Source organism: Macaca nemestrina, chromosome 19, assembly GCF_043159975.1.
Source record: "Macaca nemestrina isolate mMacNem1 chromosome 19, mMacNem.hap1, whole genome shotgun sequence".
NCBI lineage: Eukaryota > Metazoa > Chordata > Mammalia > Primates > Cercopithecidae > Macaca > Macaca nemestrina.
Window position 1 is genome coordinate 82,537,473 of NC_092143.1, and position 25,947 is coordinate 82,563,419.

Genomic DNA, 25,947 nt, shown 5'->3' on the forward strand with positions numbered 1-25,947 from the left:
CGGGGGCGCGGAGAGTCGGCCCCGGGACGCTCGCAGCCGGCCGGCAGTTGCCGCCGTCGTCCGCAGAGCCAGTGCCCAGCGCAGAGCCGCGCCCGCCATGAGGGAGATCGTGCACATCCAGGCGGGCCAGTGCGGGAACCAGATCGGCACCAAGGTGGGCCTGGCGCTGCACGGGGCTTCCCCGCGGGTGGGCGGCTGCAGGGCCCCGGGTCTCCCGGCGCGACCCCCCACGGGCGCGCACCAGCTCTGCGCCCCTGGGTCCTCGGAGCCCGGTGCGGACCCGCGCGGGCCGCAGGGAGGGAGCGCCCAGGGCGTGGCCGGCCGGGGAACCTCCGCTCCTCGCTCCCCGCCCCCACCCCAACTGGGAGCGGCTGCCGGCGGCTCAGGCGCGCCTGGAATTCGGCCGCCGGGGCGCCCGGGGTGGGCGCGGATGGCGGCGTGCGGGTTCTGGGTTCTGAGCGTCTGTCCCCCTCGCCTCGCCCTGCCCAAGTTCTGGGAAGTGATCAGCGATGAGCACGGCATCGACCCGGCCGGGGGCTACGTGGGAGACTCGGCGCTGCAGCTGGAGAGAATCAGCGTCTACTACAATGAGTCATCGTGTGAGTATCGCGGCCGCCGCGCCCTGCCCGGCCGGGACCCGCGTGGACGCTCGGGCGCCGCCTCTGCGCGCGGCTCGTTTGCTTCGGGAAAAGTTCTCCCGGGACGTAGCGGGAGGCCCGGCCACTCCCTTCGCTCCTCCGGGGCGGGAAATCCGCCGTCAGTTTATTATTCAAGCAGCTGGATTCGGCCTATCCCGAGGGCCAGAGCGCTGGTTCGCGCTGTGAAATCAGCGCAGCGGTTCCTGTCCAGCCTTCTCTGTCTGGCCGGGCGCGGTGGCTCAAGCCTCTGATCCCAGCGCTTTGGGAAGCCGAGACTGGAGGATCATTTGGGCCCAGGAGTTCAGGACCAGCCTGGGCTGTCCACACCCCGGCCCCCTCCCGCCCCGATCTCCAACAATTTTAAAATTCGCCGGGCGCGGTGGCCCGCCCCTGTATTACCAGTTAACTGAGGGCTTGAGCCGAGGAGGTCGAGGCTGCAGTGAGCTGTGATCGTGCCACTGCACTCCAGCCTGGGTGACAGATCGAGACCTGTTAGAGTAAATTAGAGCGTTTCTCAAGGATCCTTGGGAAAAACAAAGCTTTTTTTTTTTTTTTAATCCCCAGTTTAAAATGTATCTCTTACTGGGGATTCTTGGCTAAAAATTTGAGAAACGCTCTCTTCAGTGACTCTTCTGGTCCCTTGCAGACCTCTAAAAAGACTTTAACCTCCCTGGAAGTTGAAACTGCAGGCAGTTCTGAGCAACTAGTGGAGTTTTATTAATTTATGCAGCAATGACTGGCGGGGAACATCAGGGCATGGAAGATGAAATTTCTAGAGGACACTAAGGACAGTTCCAGTATACACTGCACTTCCTGTTAACCCCTCGCCCAGCTTGGGTACATCCATTTTCGATCTGGGTGTGTGCACTGCAGGACAGGAGTTGAAGAGCAGGTCCTATTTGGAATCATTAACCTTGTCCTCACTGGGAACAAGTTCTAGCCCAATTGGCATGAAAATTCCACACAAGAACACTCTGACTCAAAATGAGAGTGACTCTGGGGAAACAGAGCCAGTGGAGTGCTCCCGGTAACAAGGTGCTCACACTGCACATGGGCACATGTATGTGTATGCATGGGGGAGGTGTCACAAAGCAGAGAATTTCATCCAAACCTGGCAATTTTCTGTAATACATAGTTTATTTCCATGGAGCTAAAGTCCTAAAACTTCCTAACAGGAAAGAGGTGTCAGGGTGAGCTGGAAAATACAGTAGGCAGGAAGTCAGGGGACTTGATTTCTCATCCTGCCTCTTCCTGGAACCTCCTCTGCCAGGTCATGCCTGGGCTCATTCCTCATTCCAGTGTTAAGGTTCTGGGATTTTTTTTCTTTTTTTTTTTTAAGAGACAGGGTCTCGGCTGGGCGCGGTGGCTCACGCCTGTAATCCCAGCAGTTTGGGAGGACAAGGCGGGCAGATCACAAGGTCAGGAGGTCTAGACCATCCTGGCTAACCTGGTGAAACCCCATCTCTACTGAAAATACAAACAATTAGCCAGGCGTGGTGGCGGGCTCCTGTAGTCCCAGCTACTCAGGAGGCTGAGGCAGGAGAATGGGAGGCAGAGCTTGCAATGAGCCGAGATCGGGCCACTGCACTCCAGCCTGGGTGACAGAGCGAGACTCCATCTCAAAAAAAAAAAAAAGACAGGGTCTCACTCTGTAGCCCCAGGCTAGGAGTACAGTGGCACAACTGGGTTTAGATGATCCTGCCACCTCAGCTTCCAGAGTAACTAGGACTAGAGGTGCACACCACCAACCACACGTAGCTAATTTTTTTTGTTTTTTCGTTTTGTTTGTTTGTGTTTAGAAACAGGGTTTTGCTCTGTTGCCCAGGCTGGTCTCGAACTTCTGGGTTCAAGCGATCTGCCCACCTTGGCTTCCCAATGTGCTGAGATTACAGGGATGAGCCAGTGCGCCCAGCCAATTCTGTGATTGTAAGAAAGTTCCTGTACCCTCTCTGAAAAGACCCTGGGTGATCCATTTCAGGCAGCTAGAACTGGTGGGACTTGAAAGTCAATTGGTGGGAATTGAAGTCAATTCCTTTAGAAACCTGAAAGTAACTCTTGTGGATGGTTCTTTTCTCCTCCAGCTCAGAAATATGTGCCCAGGGCCGCCCTGGTGGACTTAGAGCCAGGCACCATGGACAGCGTGCGGTCCGGGCCTTTCGGGCAGCTTTTCCGGCCTGACAACTTCATCTTTGGTAGGTTCCATCTTTCTCACTTTCTTCTTTTTTTTTTTTAAAATCAACTTAGTTTATATGCCAGATTTAAAGCATCACGTGTCATAGAAAAAGTGTGAATGGAAATCAGTGGTTCCTAGACCCACCCCTCCTTATCCCTAGCTGGGTTCATCACAAGGAAGTTTTTTTTTTAATTTTTTTATTTATTTTTATTTTTTTATTTTTATTTTTTTTTTGAGACAGAGTCTCGCTCTGCCGCCCAGGCTGGAGTGCAGTGGCCGGATCTCAGCTCACTGCAAGCTCCGCCTCCCGGGTTCACGCCATTCTCCTGCCTCAGCCTCCCGAGTAGTTGGGACTACAGGCGCCTGCCACCGCGCCCGGCTAGTTTTTTGTATTTTTCAGTAGAGACGGGGTTTCACCGTGTTAGCCAGGACGGTCTCGATCTCCTGACCTCATGATCCGCCCGTCTCGGCCTCCCAAAGTGCTGGGATTACAGGCTTGAGCCACCGCGCCTGGCCCAGTTTTTTTTTTAAATCTTGACTTTTTTGGTGGGAAGGAACCTCTATATCTCTAAATGAAATTCTTCTACTGGTAGTTCTTGATTAAAAAACAAAAACCAGGCCAGGCACGGTGGCTCATGCCTGTAATCCCACCACTTTGGGAGGCCGAGACAGGTGGATCACGAGGTCAGGAGATCAATACCATCCTGGCTGACATGGTGAAACCCCGTCTCTACTAAAAATACAAAAAATTAGCCAGGCGTAGTGGCACGTGCCAGTCAGGAGGCTGAGGCAGGAGAATCGCTGGAACCCAGGAGGTAGAGGTTGCAGTGAGCCAAGATTGCACTACTGCACTCCAACCTGGGCGACAGAGTGAGACTTTGTCTCAAAAATAGCAAAAAACAAAAAAAGAAAAACTAAGAAACAGTTTTAGACATTAGCTTATTTCTCCCCATCATTATAAAGTTATTTGCCATTTGTTTTTGGTTCCTATATTGGTTTTATCAGAATTAGGTAAATCCTTTTTTTCCTCGCTTCTTCCACCTAAAAAATGATGGTAAACCTGTCTTTCTGCAGACTTCTAAAGAAAATTATATAAAATTAAATGAAGTGGTACCATTAGTGTTATCAAGTAGAACCCACAGGATAGGTGGCAGATTTGGAAGTTTCCCACCTGACTATTTTAATGTTAGAGACCACATATCTATTTACATTATTGCTTTTAAAAAAAAAATGCCTCACTCAATCAAACATTTCCAATACCTGTGAAAGGCAGTGTCTTCCAAGAAAATGTGAAGAATTTCAAGACTGATTCTGGCTTAAAAGCACTATGGTGTAGGAATCAAATACATCATGAAAAATCTACATTCCAACCCCTTTCTCAAAAGGCACCAGGAAGAGATAGTTTAATTGAGGATAACAGACAATCCCCATTATCCAAACCATTCCAGAGAGAAAATGATGGAAAACTTCCCAACATTTCCTATGAGGCTAGGTAGCTTCTACTAGAACATACAAGTAAAAGCTGTGTATCAAACTTACTGCAAAAATCCAAAATAAAATACTTAGAATATCAAATGCAGTTGCATTTAAAAATATATATATATTAGTAGCACATTGTGACCAATGTGCTATTAGATAGTGTAATGGTTAGGACTCTGGCTCTGCTGCCACACTCCCTGAGTTAAAATATTGGCCCTTCCACTCACTATGTGGCCTTAGACTTATTTAACTTACTTGTGACTTAATTTCCTCATCATAAGTGGGACTGTCTACCTCTTAGTAAGATGTAAGGATTAAATAAACACTTAGAATGTCTACTACAAAATAAGTGTTTGAGAAATACTAGCAACATCCCAGGAATGCAAGGATGGTTCAACATTAAGAAGTCTACTGGCCGGGCGCGGTGGCTCAAGCCTGTAATCCCAGCACTTTGGGAGGCCGAGACGGGCGGATCACAAGGCCAGGAGATCGAGACCATCCTGGCTAACACAGTGAAACCCCGTCTCTACTAAAAAAATACAAAAAACTAGCCGGGCGAGGTGGCGGGCGCCTATAGTCCCAGCTACTCGGGAGGCTGAGGCAGGAGAATGACGTAAACCCGGGAGGCGGAGCTTGCAGTGAGCTGAGATCCGGCCACTGTACTCCAGCCCGGGCGACAGAGTGAGACTCCGTCTCAAAAAAAAAAAAAAAAAAAAAAAAAAAGAAGTCTACTAATAGATTAAAGACAACATCTTAATAGATGCCCCCAAAAAGTGGAGTTTTTTTTGACTCCCAGCAGGAAACAATTTTTTTAAAGAGATTAAAGTTTTGGAGGCCAGGAGCAGTAGTTAATGCCTGTAATCCCAGCACTTTGGGAGGCCAAGGCAGGTGGATCACTTGAGGTCGAGAGTTCGAGACCAGCCTGACCAACATGGAGAAACCCCATCTCTACTAAAAATACAAAATTAGCCCAGTGTGGTGGTGCATGCCTGTAATCCCAGCTGCTCAGGAAGCTGAGGCAGGAGAATCACTTGAACCTTGGAGGCAGAGGTTGCGGTGAACCAAGATCATGCCATTGCACTCCAGCCTGGGCAACAAGAATGAAACTCTGTCTCAAAAAAAAAGATAAAGTTTTGGATATGTTCCCGATTTGTAGAGGACAAAAAAACTTCTATGTAAGCTGGAAATAGAAAGAAACTTCCTTTATTTACAGACTATCTACCAGAAACCCATAGCAACATTATACTCCCTGGTGAAACATTAGAAGCATTCCCAGCAGAATTAGGTATAAGAAACAGATGTCCATTGTCTCTACAATTGTTCCATGTTCTGAAGGCTTTAGCCAGTGCACAAAAACCAGAGAAAGAAAATATGCAAATCATGTAAAGGAAAAGACAAAAGTGTTATTTGTTGATGAAATGATTCTCTTGGAGTTTCTAGATACACTATCAGCTGAAAAATGACTAGCACTTACAAGACTTTAGTAAGGGAGCCAGACACAAGATAAAATATTCAGAAATTAATTGTTCTGCTATCAGGTTACCAATCTTTCTGATTTACCTGGAACTGGGAGGAGGTGTTCCCCAGGACACTAGACTTTGAGTGGTAAAACTGTCAGGGTCCCAGCAAACTGGAACAGATAAATCACATTAAAAGCAATAATCACTGGCAAACACATTCTATTCACAATTGTAATAAAACTATAAATACCTGGAGACAAAATTTACTAGTAACTAGAGGTGAGGGGCAATTAAAACAAAATATTTTTCTGCCACCAGATTGGCCAGTATTTTAGAAGCTGCTAAGACCTAGTGTCGGTGAATGTGTTTGGGAAAATAACAGCTGTTCAGAGAACTACTTAGTAGATTGAGCAAATCAGTAATTCCCATCCAAGGGTTCCAGTTCACGGAATCTGTTCTGCAGAAATGCTCACACATAGAGATTGCAGATTGGCCTCCAGAAGAGCTGAATCCATGTGCATGCCCATGGCGGGTGTCTGAGAGCTCCTCTTGCTCAGTGTCATCCTTGTCAGTTTGGAGGGACTGCTCTCTGAGTACTGTAATGAAAACCTGACTTGGATAACATTAATATTCTGTATTGTGAGGAAGGAAAAAGGACGACCCTACTTTATACAGATCAGCATTGAATAACTCACTTACTAAGTAGGTATAGACTCAGCAGCCACAGCTTCTTTCTGGACCACATTCCCAAGTTAACGTAGCCAGGAAGAAAGCACCGCACTGGGAGAGGGAAACTGAGCAGCTGACCCTAGCTCTGTGCCCATTGGGGGTATCAGTTCCCTTCTCTGGGTGTCTTCACTTCACTGTCTGAAAGGAAGGACCCCCAAGCATCTTGGGGTCACAGACCCTTGTAAGAATCTGCAAGAAGAAATGGCCCTGTCTCCCCACCTCCTTGTAGAATTCTGCCCAGTCTTGTGAGGTTCAGTGGATTTTTGGTGAGAATCTGAGCGGACAGCTAAGATTTCTTGAGTCTGAATTACAGTTGGTTGAGTCTACCGTAGTCTCAGTGAGCTTTACGAGACACAATTCGTGTGTTTCCAACTAACACACCTTTTAGAAATCACACCTCTTCTTTGATAGGCAGTGTGTGCACGTGCTGCACAGCTGGAAAGGCCATGCAGTGAAAACCCGCCTCCCTCGCTTCCTGCCTCCCCCGCTGCCTGCCTCCCCCGCTGCCTGCCTCCCCCGCTGCCTGCCTCCCCCGCTGCCTGCCTCCCCGCGCTGCCTGCCTGCCTCCCCCGCTGCCTGCCTGCCTGCCTCCCCCGCAGGAGTCCTTCCTGAGATAGGGAAACAGTTACAAGAACGTCTGTGAATTTTTATAGATAAAGAAGATCTTAAAGTTTTAGTTATGTCAAGTATATACCTTCTTCAAACAAGGATATGAAACAACAGTAAAAGACAGGCATAAATGTAGCAGTTTACAACACAGAGTCAACTGTGAGCTCAGCTGTGGCTGAGAATTAATTTTAGCTCTGGGTTTCTGGCAACTAAATCCAAAAAAGGAAGCACAGCAGGTGACACAGCTGACATTGTCTCATAAAGGGGAATATATTTAAAAGGGAGATCTCCCCACCATCCTGAGTGATTTGTATTTATTTTTAATTTTTACTTTGCTTTGCTTTCTAAACTTTGCTTTTTTTCAGCAAAAACTAATATAACCACAGTCTTAGAAAGTTTAAAACTAGAGTTAAAAAAAAATTCTGTATGCCCATCATTTTAGTATAATCATTGTCAGCACTGAGGTATATTTTTCATCTTTGTTTCTGTCTTTTTGCTGGCTTCATTAGTTGTAATCATGGTATCATTTATATCTTTTTCCATTGGACATTATAAACCATATTCAGTTTCTAAAATCCATAATTTTTTTTTTTTTTTTTTTTTGAGACGGAGCCTCGCTCTGTCACCCAGGCTGGAGTGCAGTGGCCGGATCTCAGCTCACTGCAAGCTCCGCCTCCCGGGTTCACGCCATTCTCCTGCCTCAGCCTCCCGAGTAGCTGGGACTACAGGCGCCTGCCACCTCGCCCGGCTAAGTTTTTGTATTTTTAGTAGAGACGGGGTTTCACTGTGTTAGTCAGGATGGTCTCGATCTCCTGACCTCGTGATCCGCCCATCTCGGCCTCCCAAAGTGCTGGGATTACAGGCTTGAGCCACCTCGCCCGGCCAAAATCCATAATTTTTAATAGCTCCATAATGTGTAATTAATTCTTTATGCAACTATATAATGGCCAATAATCAGGAAGCTGTTTCTTTCCAATTTGTTCTTAAAATGAATATTGAACATCTTGATTCACTTCAATTTGTCAGTTTCTGACTTTGATTTCAGAATAGATTCTCAAAAAGCAAAATTACAGGGTCAAAGAGTGAAGAGATTTAAGCCCTTTTTACACACTTCCGGTTGGATTAATGCCACCAGCAGTGTCTGAGAGCACAGTTTTTGCTGCACTTTTGCCTGAAATTAAACTTTTCAAAGAAACGTAGCACCTGAATGCTTATTTTATGAGAGACTCAGAGCTTTACAAACTACTTTATAGGAAGTGTAAGAACAGCTCTGAATTTGGCCCTTCTATTCTATGCTGACATAAATTGTCAGTGTAAAACAGAGAAACCTGCACACATATCACGCCAGGACTCTCACACACAGGAGCCGGAAGACAGGATATTAAAATGCAACTCAGCGCACACTGCACTGTTCCCCAGGGGAAGGGTGGTTAGCTGAAACTCATGCCACACCCATTACTGCTTTTTGAGATAAAATAGGAAAAAAGTATCCAATTCTACATAGTTTAGTATGTTCACACTCAGACTTGTTATACAGGGCTTCATGTACCAGTGGCTGGTTTTATTTCTTAAAGGGGTAGTAGGTGTGTAGAGATTCATGGTATTGTTTTTCGTATGCTTTTGCATGCCTTAACTGTGTCAAAAGAAAGATGTCAGTTGTCTAAAAGGTGGGGTCACGGAAAAAGCAGCTTTCATGGAGAAGGTTTCGGCAGGTCATGGCTGTCTGGCCCCGGCCCAGTCTGCCCCAGGCCTGGCAGCCACTGAGGGACCCAACCCAGTCTGGATGGGTGCCCCGAGGAGGCCTCACCCACCAGCTGTCAGCGCAGTGCAGTCCGGACCTGGCCAGGCCTCAAGAGAGTCAAAGCCATGAACTGATCTTTATGAAATGAGTGCATCACAAACTACTGAAGTGGTGAGAAGCTAGTTTCTCATAGCTGCCACTTGAGCAATTGTGAAGTTTTCTTTGGTTTATTTGAATTGAACATTGGGAGAGTGTAAGGTCTTTCTAGCTGTTGACAAATGGGGTCGCGAAGATTAAGACAAATTAAGACAGACCTACGGTGCCCATTTAGTTGTCTAACTGTCCCTGTAAGCCTTCAAAAACATTAGAAATGACCTTTGGCACATAAAAACTTCCCCGAAATTGCTTCTTGCATCTTTGCTTCGTCTGACATGCAACCCTATTTTTGATTGAGAATGTTTTAAGTTTTCAACAAGTTGTACTGACATGATACGTCTTTAATAGGAATTTTAGCAAGTTGACACCATTTTAAGAATTGTGACTTGTTTAAATGAATATGCTTATTTGTTAAAATAACATATTATGGAGAATGGAGAAGTATCCGGAATGTATAAACATTCTATATTGTTTAGCTAAATAGTTTTTAAGTCGTTCTCCAGTAAAAGAGGCAGAATTGTCTGTGAACTGGAGATGATCTGTCCTCACTGGCTTTATACCATATTGTTTCAGTTAGAGTTGGTAAATTACAATAAACCAGTGTCATTCCATTTCCAAATAGAGTGTGAAATTATTTAGGAACACTCACTCACATTAGTAGTGTACACTTTTAAGAGTGAAAGTTACCTGTAATCCCAGCACTTTGGGAGGCGCAGACGGGCAGATCACCTGAGGGCAATAGTTCGAGACCAGCCTGGCCAACATGGTGAAACCCTGTCTCTACAGAAAATACAAAAATTAGCCAGACGTGGTAGCAGGCGCCTGTAATCCCAGCTACTCGGGAGGCTGAGGCAGGAGAATTGCTGGAACCTGAGAGGCAGAGGTTGCAGTGAGTCGAGATCGAGCCACTGTACTGCCCCCTGGGTGATGGAGCGAGACCCTGTCAAAAAAAAAAAAGAAAAAGAAAAAACTTAGCAGTTGGACAGTGGCTCATGCCCATAATCCCAACACTTTGGGAGGCTGAGGCAAGTAGATCACTTGAGCCCAGGAGTTGAAGGTCAGCCTGGGCAACATAGTGAGATCCTCTCTGTACAAAAAAAAATTTAATTAGCTAGGCATGGTGGTGTGCACCTGGGGTCCCAGCTATTCAGGAGGCTGAGGTGGTAGGATCACTTGAGCTAGGGAGGTTGAGGTTACAGTGAGCAGTGTTCGCGCCACTGCACTCCAGCCTGGGTGACAGAGCAAGACCCTGTCTCAAAAAAAAGAAAGAAAAACTTTTCTGTAATGAATTGCTGGTTGCATAGCAGTCATGCCTATTTGATTGTTGGAAAGTTTTATGGGAAAAGAACGAAGCACCAGAAAGGTAAACATTCTTCCAGCCTCTTTCTGTATTTCTTTTTCTTCCAGATTCAGGGCTAGAAGAGGGGGCAGGAGTGCACAGACCCTTGATACTTACTCCATCACCCAGTGTGAGCTCGAAACCAGAGGGGGGACTCAGAAAACCCTGGGTACCTATTGCAGCCCCACTGCCAAAGCTTAGAGTTGGCAGCCTCCTGCTAACTGTCTGAAGTCACTAACGTCACACCGTATCAGTACAGAAGATGTTCAGTTCACAACTCCCAAATATTTAACTGGAACATCTGTTGCTAGGGGACAGTAGCAAAATATTTTTCAGAAGTCACCAGCTTCCTACTTTGATCAAGAGCACAGAAAATTTCGTGGCTAATCATGCTCTAAATATTGAGGAAGCTGTAAATGGTGTGAGCTGCAAAGGGAGTCAAGTTCAGTGTCTCCGTCCACTTACAGCTAGCTCAAGGTCCGATTGATTGGGGTTCTATGTTTGCCAAAAGCCACCTACTATTTTCAGTTGTTGGTTTCTGCTATTTTAATGAAATAGGTCCTAGGCTATTTTGACAGCTGCCCTGGGTCTTTCCTTTGTAAAATGGGACAGTTCTAGCACTGAGTGTGGACCAGCCCTGAGCTCGTTCCTCCCAATGCCTATGTTGTAGTCTTGCCAGGTGCTGCCTGAGAAGTTGGGTGGGGAAGGAGTGAAGAGAAGTTGGTGGGGGCTTAGGAAGGACAGTGACTGTTTTTTTGTCTACTAAGAGAAGGCAGTCAGCCAGGTTTCACTGCAACACAGCTGGGCAGGAAGAAAGAGAATCCCTTGTTTGTAAGAGAACAGTCACATTCTAGACGCCGCCTACGGCTTGTGAAAAACACAAGGAAACGGCCACCTGAGAGTACTAAAATGGCCAGGCCCACGGGGTGTGCCGCAGGCACACAGCAGGCACCTGCCTAGCCCGGCCCCTCTGCAGAGCCACAGGGTCCTGCCGTGCCAGTGGCACTGGGCTTTGGACTGCCAAGTGGGGCAAAGGCAATAGGAGAGAAAGGCTGAGCTGACTTCTCAGTGGGACTGAGACGGAGATCTAGGGAGGCTGACGCTGCAGACAAGTGCGAGCGCCCACTGTGGTCAGTTTCGGCTGGCCAGTTCTGCTCTCTGGAAACTTCAGTGTTTAATATTTAAATGTGTGGTTTTGTTTGTTTGAGATGGGGTCTGGCCCTGTCACCCAGGCTGGAGTGCAGTGGTGTGATCATAGCTCACTGTAGCCTCAAACTCCTGGGCTCAAGCAATCCTCCCACTTCACCTTCCTGTGCTAGGATTATCGTAGCTGGCCTTAAAAAAAAAGTGTTTAATGTTTCCATGTCAAAGTTAAAACAAACTGCTTGTACATGTTTTTTTCAAACAGTACACATAGATTGTATATACAGTGCAGAAAGGGAATGCTCTAATGCCTTCTACTAGTGGCCCCTGAGGTTTTATTCCCTAGGGGGATAACTGAGTGTGTAGACAGTTGGGCTGTGTCCTGTTGGCATTTTTCCTTTTTTTGATACAGTTTCGCTCGTTACCCAGGCTGGAGTGCAATGGCACCATCTCGGCTCACTGCAACCTCCGCCTCCTGGGTTCAAGTGATTCTCCCGCCTCAGCCTCTGGAGTAGCTGGGATTACAGGCGCCTGCCACCACGCCCAGCTAATTTTTTGTATTTTTAGTAGAGATAGGGTTTCCCCATGTTGGCCAGGCTGGTCTCGAACTCCTGACCTCAGGTGATCCACCTGTCTCCCAAAAGTGCTGGGATTAAGGCATGGGCCACCGCACCCAGCCCTGCTGACTTTTTTCTGTGTCCACGTGCACTTAGGCGAGCACACACAAAGCTGATTTTGTTTGGGGAAAATGGGATACTGCTACATACACCATTTTGCAGCCTTTTGAAAAGTTCACTAATGTATCTCAGACATCCTCCATGACAGTCACAGGGCCTACCATTGTATGTGTCATCATTTAGTAATTTCCCACTTACTGATGACATTTTAAAATTTTTCATTAAAGAAGAGCTGGGCTCAGGGGTTCACACCTGCAATCCCAGCACTTTGGGAGACCAAGACAGGATGATCACTTGAGTTTAAAAGTTTAAGACCAACATGGGCAACATAGGGAGACCTTCTCTACAAATTTTTTTTGTTGTTGTTAGACGGAGTCTCGCTCTGTCCCCCAGGCTGGAGTGCAGTGGCGCAATCTCAGTTCACTGCAAGCTCCGCCTCCCGGGTTCATGCCATTCTCCTGCCTCAGCCTCCCGAGTAGCTGGGACTACAGGGGCCCGCTGCCACGCCCAGCTAATTTTTTTGGTATTTTTAGTAGAGACGGGGTTTCACCGTGTTAGCCAGGATGGTCTCAATCTCCTGACCTTGTGATCCGCCCGCCTTGGACTCCCAAAGTGTTGGGATTACAAGCGTGAGCCACTGCGCCCGGCCAAAAAAAATGTTTTAATTGTCCCAGCTACTCAGGAGGCTGAGGCAGGAGGATCCCTTGAGCCCAGGAGGTGGACGCCACAGTAGCTATGATTGCACCACTGCACTCCAGCCTGGGTAACAGTGGAAGACCCCATTTCTTTTTTTTTTTTTTGAGACGGAGTCTTGCTCTGTTGCCCAGGCTGGACTGCAGTGGCCGGATCTCAGCTCACTGCAAGCTCCGCCTCCCGGGTTTACGCCATTCTCCTGCCTCAGCCTCCTGAGCAGCTGGGACTACAGGCGCCCGCCACCTCGCCCGGCTAGATTTTTGTATTTTTTAGTAGAGACGGGGTTTCACCGTGTTAGCCAAGATGGTCTCGATCTCCTGACCTCGTGATCCGCCCGTCTCGGCCTCCCAAAGTGCTGGGATTACAGGCTTGAGCCACCGCGCCAGGCCAAGGAAGACCCCATTTCTAAAATAATAATAATAAATTCCTTTATACTTTAATCTTCACTTGATTATCATAAAATACATGTTTTAGTTAAAATGTCACAAGCAATATATAAAGCTAGAACTGAACTCCCTTAGGACCCCATCCTTCAAAGACAACTGTCTGTGCTTTCTTAATTGCATTGTACATGTTTTAATAAAGTAATTTTTTTTTTCATTTTGCTAGCTAGCTAGGTAAAACATTTCCATGGCACAGGACTTAAAAGGAACAAAAGGGTATACAGTGAAAAGCTGATCTCCTTCCTACCCCAAACTAGTGTTAAGATTCTTGAATGTCCTTTCAGATATGTTCAGGCAGACACATATATTCACATACATACAGTGGAGCCAACTGTATACACTGTTCAGTACCTTAGTGTCCCTCCCTGGCTCCACAGCAACATATTTTGAAAATCTTTCCATTTCACAACTATGGCTGCCTCATTCCTGTTGATGGCTGAGAGTATCCTCTGCAAAGATACTGCCATGGATTTAACCAGTCTTCAGGTAATATGTAGGTTGTTCCCCTTTTTATTCTTATAAACTGTTCCTCAGTAAACATTTGTATATATGTCATTTTGCACATGTATGGGTCTACAGAAGTATAATTGCTGTGTCTAGGGGGATAATTTTGATAGCTGTTCCAGAGGCCACTGCCCTTGGCTGTCTCCACCAGCTCCTGTGGGAAGTGGCCTTCCCCAAACCCTCACCAGTGCAACTCAGGTGTTCTGATCTCTGTCAGTTTCATAGCAGAAAAACAGAATCTCCTTGTTTTAATTTGCCTTTCCCTTCGGAGAAGGGTTTAGCATTATTTCCAGCACCTAAGCTATTGGAATTTCCTTTCCTGTGAGCTGTATGTTTAGAGCCTTTGCCTGTTTTCCTAACGGCTGTTGTTTTTCTTACTGATTTTGTAGGACTTCTTTAGATATTTAAGGAGGGTATCCTTTGTATGTGATAGGAGTTATTAACAGTCCAGTACCTTTTAACATTAAGTTCAATACACTGAATGAAGAATCCCGGACTTTTTCTTGCACTGAACACCTACAGTGCTTAGCACGATAAACGCTTCGTTCTCCCTCCAAGAGTAGGACCAGTGTGTAAGGCTGCACTTGCTATGCACTGCGGAACCCAGGGGTGCCACCAGTAGACCTCACTGTGAGCAGGCCGGTGTCCCCAACTGCATGGGAGCCCCCTGTCCACTAATTAAAGATCGACAAGTGGAAGGCAGCTTGCTTCCCCGATATAGCACTTGGCAGCTCTCAGAGGCAGCCTTGGTGGTTTCACTGCTTCATAGCTCAGTGTCCCCAGGGTGTGTGCAGCATCAGGGATGGACCTGCCCACGTGAGAGCAGAGAAGCTGGTCTTTGGGCAGTGGTGTGAATTGTTGCCACCAGCCGTGTGTAGACAAAAGTCAAGTGGGAGTAAGTGGGGAGAGGTTTGTATAATGCAATGCAAGTTTTTATGATTTGAGTTAGTTAAGTCTGCAGCCCAAAATTTCATGAAAATATTTAAAACATTTTATTAAAAATTAAATTGATAAACTCATATTAGAAATTAGGTATTTCAATTTTCCCAACTCTAAGTATACTGAAGTAAATTGCCTTAAAGTGAAAGAGTGAGAGTGTATTTAGTAAGTCTTGGTTAAGCGTTTTTGCTTTACATTCAGAAACAAGAAAAGAATGACTGATATAAAATGGCATGACCTGCAAGTCAGGTTGTTTCCAATTCTGCTTTCTTCAAAATCGAGTTCTTGGCCAGGCGCAGTGGCTCAGGCCTGTAATCCCAGCACTTTGGGAGGCCAGGTGGGCGGATCACTTGAGGTCAAGAGTTGGAGACCAGCCTGGCCAATGTGGTGAAACCCTCTCTCTACTAAAAAATACAAAAATTAGCTAGGTGTGGTGCCAGCACCTGTAATCCTAGCTTCTCGGGAGCCTGAAGCAGGAGAATTGCTTGAATCTGGGAGGCGGAGGTTGCAGTGAGACAATACTGTGCCACTGCACTTTAGCCTGGGTGACAGAGTAAGACTCCATCTCAAAATAAATCAATAAACAAACAAAATTGAGTTATTACGTGAAAGATGATTGAAAATACTTTTTTTTTTTTTTGAGACAGGGTCTTGCTCTGTCACCCAGGCTGGAGTGCTGTAGCACAGTCTTGGCTCACTACAACCTCCATCTTCTGTGCTTAAGTGATTCCTCCCACCTCACCCTCCCGAGTAGCTGGGACTAAAGGCATGCACCACCAAACCCAGCTAATTTTTGTATTTTTAGTAGAGATGGGGTTTTGCCATGTTGCCCAGGCTTGAAAATACTTTTTGATAACAGGTCACTATTTGAATTTTGGGATGTAACTCTGAAGACAAAGAACTGAATGACATTGTAGAACATAATTCATTCCCATTTACATGTATCTGTAGACAAGATTTCTCATATATGTAAAAATTAAGAGGAATAGAGTTGATCCCAAGCCTTGGCCCATTCTGGCAGTATTTAATATTCACCCTTGGATAAGTGAACTAATAGGAAAAAAAAAAAAAATATATATATATATATATATATGTAGATAACATTATTTAAAACTTTGTAATCACAGGAAATTAAAAAGAATCAACTTCAACTGATTGGAATCATTTCTGATTTTAAATATATTCTATCGATATATTTAACAGAGTGTTTTTTAAAGTGATTATATTATTTCCAGAAAATAAATTATATGCAACTATTTGATTTATGAAAAATAATAATGTTAACTTTAAAATGAATGAGAAGTATTTAGTGTCTAGTTTTTTCAGATGTTCATTAACCAAGTGTAGTGGCACGTGCCTGTAGTCCCTGCTACTCGAGAGGCTGAAGTGGGAGAATCACTGAAGCCCAGGAGTTCAAGGCTGCAGTGTTCACCACCCTGGGTGACAGCGTGAGACCTTGTCTCTAAATAAATAAATACAAATGTTGACAGCAGTGTATGAAAGCCATTGCATTATGTGAAACTTGTAGTGCCAGAAAAGCAAAAGCAAAAATTAGTTCCTCCCACTCCTCTTTAAGTGCATCTGTTCATATGGACATACAAACTTGTGTAATTTTTACAGCTGGGAAAAAATGCTTCCGCTAGTGAAATACTCCATTTTAAAATGAGATAAAATGAAAAATAGGATTTTAAATTTAAGAGCCAATCTTTCAGATTCAAATATTTTTTAGATAAAGGTATACATAAGCCTGTCTGGCAAAAATGCACCATTATGCAGAAAACAGACTGACTAGGTCTCTTTCTTGTTACTTGAACTCTGCATAAAACACAGACGTCTTTCAGGCATATTAAGCTCCTTTTCTCAACTGGCCTGGAAAGAATTTGAGGGCAGGAATTACTTCCTGTGCTTAGTATTTAATTATAGGGGCAGAATAAATAATTGATTCTGCAAACATTTTGCAACAGTAATTCTGGTTGATGAATGAGGGGCTCCATTAACATGAAAAAGTGTCAGTTTTGAAAATAAAATACTTAATACATAGTACAAAATTCAGAAAGCCCAAAGGAGAGAACTTTATTTTGTTGTTTTTTTGAGATGGAGTCCCACTCTTGACACCCAGGCTGGAGTGCAGTGGCACCATCTCAGCTCACTGGAACTCCACCTCCCGGGTCCCAGGTCCAAGCAATTCTCCTGCCTCAGCCTCCCAAGTAGCTGGGACTACAGGCTCCCCACCACCACGCCTGGCTAATTTTTGTATTTTCAGTAGAGATGGGGTTTCCCCATGTTGCCCAGGCTGGTCCTGACTTTAAGTGATCCTGACTTTAAGTGATCCACCCGCCTCGGCCTCCCAAAGTGCTGGGATTACAGGCATGAGCCACGGCGCCCGGCAGGTAACTTATTTTTTTAATGTATACCTTTTGTTCCCTTTGAATTCTACCATGTGCATGAATTAACCTATTTAACATGGAACAGCCAGTCCAAATGTATATACATCTTTAAAATTGATCAGCAGCTACTCTGACTTGCCTAAAAACGTACCAGTGCACTTGCTCACCTGCCCCGTTGGTGGGTGCCTGTTTCCCCGGCCCCTCCCTTTGGCTAACGGCGCACCATGGAATCACTTCACGCCCTCCTTGTCGGTGCCCAGGCACGGTGATGGCGCAGCCCCTTCCTGTTTAAACGGCACGGGACTCTCTTTGTTGCAGGCCAGACGGGCGCAGGGAACAACTGGGCGAAGGGGCACTACACGGAGGGCGCGGAGCTGGTGGACGCGGTGCTGGACGTGGTGCGGAAGGAGTGCGAGCACTGTGACTGCCTGCAGGGCTTCCAGCTCACGCACTCGCTGGGCGGCGGCACGGGCTCGGGCATGGGCACGCTGCTCATCAGCAAGATCCGCGAGGAGTTCCCGGACCGCATCATGAACACCTTCAGCGTCATGCCCTCGCCCAAGGTGTCGGACACGGTGGTGGAGCCCTACAACGCCACGCTGTCGGTGCACCAGCTGGTGGAGAACACGGACGAGACCTACTGCATCGACAACGAGGCGCTCTACGACATCTGCTTCCGCACCCTGAAGCTGACGACGCCCACCTACGGGGACCTCAACCACCTGGTGTCGGCCACCATGAGCGGGGTCACCACCTCGCTGCGCTTCCCGGGCCAGCTCAACGCCGACCTGCGCAAGCTGGCGGTGAACATGGTGCCCTTCCCGCGCCTGCACTTCTTCATGCCCGGCTTCGCGCCGCTCACCAGCCGCGGCAGCCAGCAGTACCGGGCCCTGACCGTGCCCGAGCTCACCCAGCAGATGTTCGACGCCAGGAACATGATGGCAGCCTGCGACCCGCGCCACGGCCGCTACCTGACCGTGGCCACCGTGTTCCGCGGGCCCATGTCCATGAAGGAGGTGGACGAGCAGATGCTGGCCATCCAGAGCAAGAACAGCAGCTACTTCGTGGAGTGGATCCCCAACAACGTGAAGGTGGCCGTGTGCGACATCCCGCCCCGCGGCCTGAAGATGGCCTCCACCTTCATCGGGAACAGCACGGCCATCCAGGAGCTGTTCAAGCGCATCTCCGAGCAGTTCTCAGCCATGTTCCGGCGCAAGGCCTTCCTGCACTGGTTCACGGGCGAGGGCATGGATGAGATGGAGTTCACCGAGGCCGAGAGCAACATGAACGACCTGGTATCCGAGTACCAGCAGTACCAGGACGCCACCGCCAATGACGGGGAGGAAGCTTTTGAGGATGAAGAAGAGGAGATAGACGGATAGCCGGAATAGAGGAGCCGCTCCAGCTCAGATCCTACAACACGCAAGTTCCTTCTTGAACCCTGGTGCCTCCTACCCCATGGCCCTGAGTGGTGCACTGGTCCGTTGTGTTGGTGTCGGCCCCTCACAAATGCAGCCAAGTCATGTAATTAGTCATCTGGAACAAAGACAATACTTTAAAATAGCAGAGAATTACTTGCGGGTTCTACCCAGTCAGAAGATCACACCATGGAGACTTTCTACTAGAGGACTTGAAAGAGAACTGAGGGGCCACGAAATAAACTTCACCTTCCATTAAGTGTTCAAGCATGTCTGAGAATTAGCAGGGGAGTTAGAAACAGTCTTTTTCATCCTTTGTGATGAAGCCTGAAGTTGTGCCGTGTTGCCTTACATGAATATGCAGTATGGGACTTTGAAATAATTGATTCATAATAAATTACTAAACGTGTGTCTTCATCTCTCTAGCCATGTGCATAAATGACGTAAGCTACTTTGTATGGTTACATTGGCTACTCGGGTCACTGGTCTCTCCCTGGGGTGAACTCCTCCCCACTTCACGAAAACAACAAAGGGCTGTTCTTTAAATGGAGGCTTTCAGCGGGGCGGCCAAAACTGTTGATAGCTGGAAGGCAATGTAGCACAAACAAAAGCCCCTCTTCCCATCCGCAGCCACCTTTTAGACGCCCACAGAATCCCAAGTCAGGTCCTGGGCTAGGGTTCCCCAACCTTCTAGCCAGAGGAGCCACAGGAAAGGCCTTTTGGCCTCCAGACAAAGCCAGGGGTGCTGGGTGGGAGCTGGGGTACCAACAGCCAGCCCTGCGTGGAAGGGATGGGCCCTTTTCTGCTGTGGCCCATCACACTTGATGGCTTCTACCACCGGCCACGCCTTTGGAGGTTCCAAAGACGGACTCCATGGGGCACGCATGGTAGGTAGCCCCGCTAGTGCCTGGTACAGACCTCACTGTTGACAATATTTCTGCTTTACTTCTTCCTGCCCTCTTGAAGCTGTGAACATGGGACTTGCTATGAGCATAGCATGTCACCCCCGGGTGGAAGCGTCAGTGCCAGTGCCAGCCCCCCTGCTTTGCCTCCCATGTGGGCAGCCCCCCCAATCCCTCCTGTCCACCCGTCTGGGTTCCTGAGTGACCATCCTGGGCAGAGCCCACTCTGACCTGTGTTGGACAGGGAATGAGAGACAAAGCTTTGTCATTCAGGGCCACTGAGGGTTAGGGTGCCCCACAGTACAACCACAACACCCGTGGGCTGTGACCCCAGGCCTTACACTCACTAGCAATTCTGTTAAGCTCCAGCCTTGCGAAGATGGAAACTTCATCACTAAACACAGCAGCATGACTTGAGGTGATTACAGATCATTTTGCAGAAATCTGAACTATTCTGAGACCACAGTAAAAATAAATCTTACCAGCTCACCACTACATCTGTCCTGAAAACATGTTCCGTGTGACCATGGAGAGGAAAGATCCATGCGTGAGCAGGCCCCACATGGTGGTGGCACAGGTAGCCACGGCTCCTCCTAGCACAGAGGGCCACTTGCGCGGGCTGAGCAGCGGCTCTAGGCCACACTGGCAGCCGTCCAGGGCCCAGAGCTTAAGGTGGCTCACCTCACCCAGAAACACGGGTGACACAGTGCTGTCTGGCTTTGTCACTCTTACTGTATCAAGCCTGACACAGTGGGCCCCACTCTCATCCCCTGGGAGGACTCACAGCCAAGGCCTGTGAGAGGGCAGCCCACGCTGGCTCCACGTCTTGCAGTGGTTGGGTAAGGAGTAGAGAGTGTCTCCTACCTAATTGTCTACTGCCTGTGTGGTGAAAAGCACACCCGGCACCCTCACAACTGTGTGAGCCTCAGCCTGGAAACCATGCTTCATTGGGTACCTCCCAAAAACACCCCACGAGGAAAGGAAGTGGCCAGTGTGGCATGCCTGCAGGTGCAGAGGTCAAGCAGGGGATGCCTGTTCTCCTGGCACGCTGAGCTATGGAGTCCAAACAGCTGCTTCCATGGCCTGCCAGGGGACAGGTGGGCATTTCAGGATGCTGGAAAGTAGCCATGGATGGAGCATGCATGGCCTGGGGCCATGGCAGGGATGCGACTAGATTGTGTTAATTCTAAAGCCACTGTTCTGACATCAACACCACACAAGGCAAGCTGGAGTAATGTTAAAAAGCTGGAGTGCTGTTAAAATAGACTGCTAAAAATGTAAATAGTTAAAAATGCCAGTGTCTCCTCCATGTCCAAATAGCAGCAATTGATAGAAGACTTAGCAAATCTTCCTCATGCCGTCTTTTTTTAGGAATTATGATAATAAGTTTGCAACACTACAGACTCACTTTTCTGGAAGCACATAACCAATAACTCCCTTCTAGTAGACAATAGGAGCAGGTTACCATTCAGTCCACTCCTGAGATGTCCCCAGAGAGCCAGGGCCCAGGGGACTCCAGCTTAGTTCCACTTTACCTTCTCTGAAATCCAGGTGACGGCTCAGGTCAGCCTGCCAGGCCTGCTACAGTTATGCGTTAACTTCTAGACCCAGGAGGTGTGGCCAACATCTGGCCATGACTGGCCTCTTGAGGACTGCACTGGGTGGTTATTGTGAATTCAGGCCAGGACCAACCCCTCAGGACCCATGTACTTTATATCCAGAGCTCAGTGCATCTTTGCAGGACATATAACTCTAGAAGGTTCCAACCTCCTGTGGGAGCTGATGAGAACCAGCGAGGCTGAGATTTTGAAGGACTCCCCTCTAAAAAGCAAGAGAATTTAATTTCTTGCCATTATGTTTTCTAAAAATATCCAGAGCATGAACAGGGGTCCTTTATGTGTTCTGAAACAAGGTACAGTGTGGACATTTTATTATGTAAAGAAGCCATATTTACATAATACATTCATATTTTTAAGTATGTTACAGCTCCTGTAGAAAACCATTCCATTAAGACAGCAACAGGTGATCTGGATTCAATCTTTAAAATATTAAGTCAAATTAAAATGTTCTTATCAGGACTCCAATTTAATTTCACAGCCCATCTGCACAGGGGAACTGAGGAGAAACAGGAATGAAGAGTGGGCGACAAAGAGAAAGCATCTTCCCACACGCTAAGAGTCCAGTGCAACGATCCCTGCCGCACGGTCAGCCGACCCCACTTGGTGCCCCAGGGTCCAGCCTCGGCCACTCTGGGCTCAAGCTTTCCAGCCCATCTGGGAGCCCAATGAGGCTGTGGGACAGTGTGCATTTCCCTCAAGGCCTCCGGAAAGTCACCTGCCACCCACTGTGACCTCCGAGGCTGAAAGGACTAAGGACTCCTCTCCCCATCATTTCAGCTGGGCCAGTGGCTGGCTAAAGTCAGCGCAGCATTTCCATTCTTCTGAAGGCCACAGCCAAAATAATGCACCAGCTGAAACCACAGTGGACAGACTGAGACGGCCTCCCTCTGGGTGTCTAGTTGGCAACTTTCTCACCCGGGGGCTCCTCTTTCTCCTTTTCCCGCTCCTTGTTCCAGTCCTTAAGGCCTTCTGGAAGCGAGGTGTCCTCGTCCAAGCTGCCAGTGCCTTCCACAAATTCTTCATAGGTAGATTTTTCCGCAAATGGTCTGGGGCCCAAAAGTTCAACCATATCATTCTTATCTAATACTTCTTTTTCTAACAACAGAAGAGCAACCTGAAATATGAACAATTTCCATTAAATACAGTTACTCAGCAAAGTCTATTCAGAAATATTAATTTATTAAAATGAGTGACCCCATTCCACAAAAGGATTTAAGACCAAAAAGGGATTTAAGATATATATAAGGTTGCATAGTTTTAGAGTAAGATGTGCAAAATATCAAAGCAACCAATGTCCATCTGTAAGGGACACATTTCCATACTAGACACATTTCCATACATCTGCACAATAAACGCTGACCATCTATAATAAAGGAGGAAGCTGGCCGGGCGCGGTGGCTCGTGCCTGTAATCCCAGCACTTTGGGAGGCCGAGGCGGGCAGATCACAAGATCAAGACTATCCTGCCGAACATGGTGAAACCCTGTCTCTACTAAAAATACAAAAAAGTAGCTGGGCGTGGTGGCGCACACCTGTAGTCCCAGCTACTTGGGAGGATGAGGCAGGAGGATCACTTGAACCCGGGAGGCGGAGGTTGTAGTAAGCCAAGATTGCACCACTGCACTCCAGCCTAGCGACAGAGCAAGACTCCTCTCACAAAAAAAAAAAAAAAAAAAAAGGAGGAAGCTGTGCATGTTCTGTAAACATCTCAAAGACATACTCTTCAATTAAAAAAACAAAGATGTTCAGTGTGCGCAGCATCTTACGTTTGCTTTTCGGAGGCAACAGGAATGTATCTCTTTATGTGCGTTAAAGCACAATAGGCAGCCAGGCACGGTGGCTCACACCTGTAATCCCAGCATTTTGGGAGGCCGAGGTGGGTGGATCACCTGAGGTCAGGAGTTCGAAACCAGCGTGGCCAAAATGGCGAAACCCTGTCTCTACTCAAAATACAAAAAAATAACCAGGCGGTGGTGGGTGCCTGTAAACCCGGCTACTTGAGGCAGGAGAATGGCTTGAACCCGGGAGTCAAAGGTTGAGTGAGCCAAGATCACGCCATTGCACTCCAGCCTGGGCAACAGAGCAAGACTCAGTCTCAAAAAACAAAAACAAAAACCACAAAAACCAGACTAGGCAGGAGCCATTAGCTTAGGGCTTTTTCTGTACCCAGAACCCATCCATACACAAACAAACAAACTGGAACTTAACCTAGACGCATTCTTTGTAACTAATTTCAAATTACGCTTCTACCAATCATGAACAGCCAACCAGCCAGCTAGTGGCAGAACTTGGGACCATGCATTGGACCACACAGATAAGGCAAACGCCCAGCAACAGCCACTCAAGCAGTCATGCGCCGCTAACGATGTTTCAGTCAACGATGGGACAGTGGTCCCATGAGATTATAACACCTTATTTTTACTGTACCTTTTCTATGTTTAGATGTGTTTAAATACATTGTGTTACAATGGCCTGAAGCATTCAGTACAGTCACATGCGAGCGGGTCTGCAGCCTTGGAGCAATAGGCCGTACCACAGAGCCCAGGGGTGTAGCAGGTGTAGTGCACTCTGATGCCTGCATGGTGACAAAATCAACTAACAGCAAACTCCTCAGACCGTATCCCCATCCTTAAGCAACACGTGACTGCAGTTCCTTTCCTTTGCTTCTATGCTCAGCCTATAAAAGCTTGCTGCTCATGCTGCCAGAGCAGAGCTCTGAACTTCTAATTCTGAGGGCTGCCCGATTCCCAAACTGTTCTTTGCTCAAATAAACTTGTTTGTTAAATTTATTTTGTCAAAAGTTTCTTTTAAACGGTACATAAAAAAATATATGGCCAGGCGCAGTGACTCACACCTGTCATCCCAGCTCTTTGGGGCAGCGGATCACCTGAGGTCAGGAGTTCGAGACCAGCCTGCCCAACATGGTGAAACCCTGTCTCTATTAAAAATACAAAAATTAGCCGGGCGTGGTGGCACCTGCCCGTAATCCCAGCTGCTCGGGAGGCTAAGGCAGGAGAATTGCTTGAACCCAGGAGGCGGAGGTTGCATTGAGCCAAGATGGAGGCGCTGCACTCCAGCCTGGGCAACAGAGGGAAAGTCTGTCTAATACACACACACACACACACACACACACACACACACACACACGCAGAGATACAAAATGAAGGCAGGAAGGTTAATGTGACAATAGTTTACTTTGAAGTTCTATTCATTTGTTATAGCTGCACCATACATTTGACACTACATGTTTTACAGGCTACTGGATTACACACACGGAGGTGCGACGGTATCATGAGAGGAGGGAACAGTGTTTGTTAGATCATCTGCCTAGTGTAAAGAAAATTAAGCAGTTTAAATTATAAGCTGATCTCATAAAATAACATTTCTTTTTTTCTTTTTTGAGACAGTCTCACTCTGTCTCCTGGGCTGGAGTGCAATGGTGCAATGTTGGCTCACTGCAACCTCCACCTCCCAGGTTCAAGCAATTCTCTTGCCTTAGCCTCCCAAGTAGCTGGGATTATAGGCATCCACCACCATGCTTGGCTTATTTTTTGTATTTTTAGTAGAGACGGGGTTTCACCACGTTGGCCAGGCTGTTCTCGAACTCCTACCTCAGGTGATCCCGCTGCCTCAGCCCCTCAAAGTGCTGGGATTACAGGTGTGGACTTATTTCTTGAGATAACTCCTTACTTTGAAATTTAATCTATCTGTAGTTTGCAATAAATGTTATGTTTTTAAAGATATAAAATTATGAAAGTTTTATCTTTTGTTTTAAAAAATATTATAAAATGCTTCAAATAGGTATAAAACTGGAAAGAATGGATAATCCCCATGTAACCACTATCAACAGTGATCAATTTAGAAACATTCTTGTTTCAACTGTCTAGATTAAGAAAATCCCAGATGTCATATCATTTTATCCATATATATATATATATATATATATTTTTTTTTTAATCTACATCTCTAAAAGGTTAGGATTGTTTACAAAACCAGAATACTGTAATGCTCTGATTTTTTTTTTTTTTTTTTGAGACGGAGTCTCGCGCCGTCACCTAGGCTGGAGTGCAGTGGCCGGATCTCAGCTCACTGCAAGCTCCGCCTCCCGGGTTCACGCCATTCTCCTGCCTCCGCCTCCCGAGTAGCTGGGACTACAGGCGTCCGCCACCTCGGCCGGCTAGTTTTTTGTATTTTTTAGTAGAGACGGGGTTTCACCGTGTTAACCAGGATGGTCTCGATCTCCTGACCTCGTGATCCGCCCGTCTTGGCCTCCCAAAGTGCTGGGATTACAGGCTTGAGCCACCGCGCCCGGCCAATGCTCTGATTTTTAAAATATATTGTCTGCATATACGTAAGGAAAAAAAAAGCTTTAGGATTCCTTCTTAGACAATTTTTAATTCTCAATTTGCTTATACACACACACACATACACACACCATAGTTGTGGGTGATCACTTAAATTTCAATAATTTAATCCAATATATCAAAAACATATATATACACACATATATATGTGTGTGTGTATATATGTGTATATATATATTTTTCCCCTGAAACAGGGTCTCACTGGTCACCCAGGCTGGAACGCAGTGGCGTGATCACAGCTCACTGTAGCCTCTAGCCTCAAGTTCCTGGACTCAGGTGATCCTCCCACCTCAGCCTCCAAGTGGCTGGGATTACAGGTACACGCCACCATACCAGGCTCATTTTTAATATTTTTAGTAGAGATGGGGTTTCACCATGTTGCCCAGGCTAGTCTCCAATTCCTGGGCTCAACTGATCCACCCACCTCAGCCTCCCAAAGTGCTGGGACTATAGACATGTGCCACAGTGCCTGGCCAAAATATTATTTCAACATGTGATGATACAAAACATGATCGAGGTTTTTTTACATTCCTTT

At 47.0% G+C, this 25,947-nt stretch overlaps 2 protein-coding genes across 4 annotated transcripts in view; one reads left to right on the plus strand and one right to left on the minus strand.

The window, feature by feature from the left end:
- Nucleotides 1–10: 10 nt before the first annotated feature.
- Nucleotides 11–18,945, plus strand: LOC105478920 (tubulin beta 6 class V). 2 transcript variants are annotated; one of them, XM_011736650.3, is made up of 4 exons: nt 11–154; nt 491–599; nt 2,720–2,830; nt 17,429–18,945. In XM_011736650.3, the coding sequence occupies exons 1-4, from the start codon at nt 98–100 to the stop codon at nt 18,490–18,492; spliced, it is 1,341 nt and encodes a 446-aa protein (XP_011734952.1). In that variant the 5' UTR covers nt 11–97; the 3' UTR covers nt 18,493–18,945. The 2 variants fall into 2 exon arrangements, with proteins under 2 accessions (XP_011734952.1, XP_024647707.1); XM_024791939.2 differs by lacking the exons at nt 11–154; nt 491–599; nt 2,720–2,830 and adding an exon at nt 13,154–13,773.
- Nucleotides 18,946–21,343: 2,398 nt separating this feature from the next.
- Nucleotides 21,344–25,947, minus strand: part of LOC105478968 (AFG3 like matrix AAA peptidase subunit 2) — a 49,758-nt gene continuing 45,154 nt past the window's right edge. For both annotated transcript variants that reach the window (XM_071085724.1, XM_071085725.1), the window contains exon 17: nt 21,344–22,163. In XM_071085724.1, coding sequence (XP_070941825.1) covers nt 21,945–22,163 — 219 coding nt within the window. In that variant the 3' untranslated portion in view covers nt 21,344–21,944. The remainder of the gene's footprint in view (nt 22,164–25,947) is intronic.

What these genes read in the sequence shown, in the direction of transcription:
- LOC105478920 (XM_011736650.3), top strand. Translation starts at nt 98, where the DNA reads ATGAGGGAGATCGTGCACATCCAGGCGGGCCAGTGCGGGAACCAGATC. An exon ending in GGAACCAGATCGGCACCAAG is followed by an intron (nt 155 to 490) that starts GTGGGCCTGGCG and finishes GCCCTGCCCAAG; the next exon opens with TTCTGGGAAGTGATCAGCGA. An exon ending in GCCTGACAACTTCATCTTTG is followed by an intron (nt 2,831 to 17,428) that starts GTAGGTTCCATC and finishes TCTTTGTTGCAG; the next exon opens with GCCAGACGGGCGCAGGGAAC.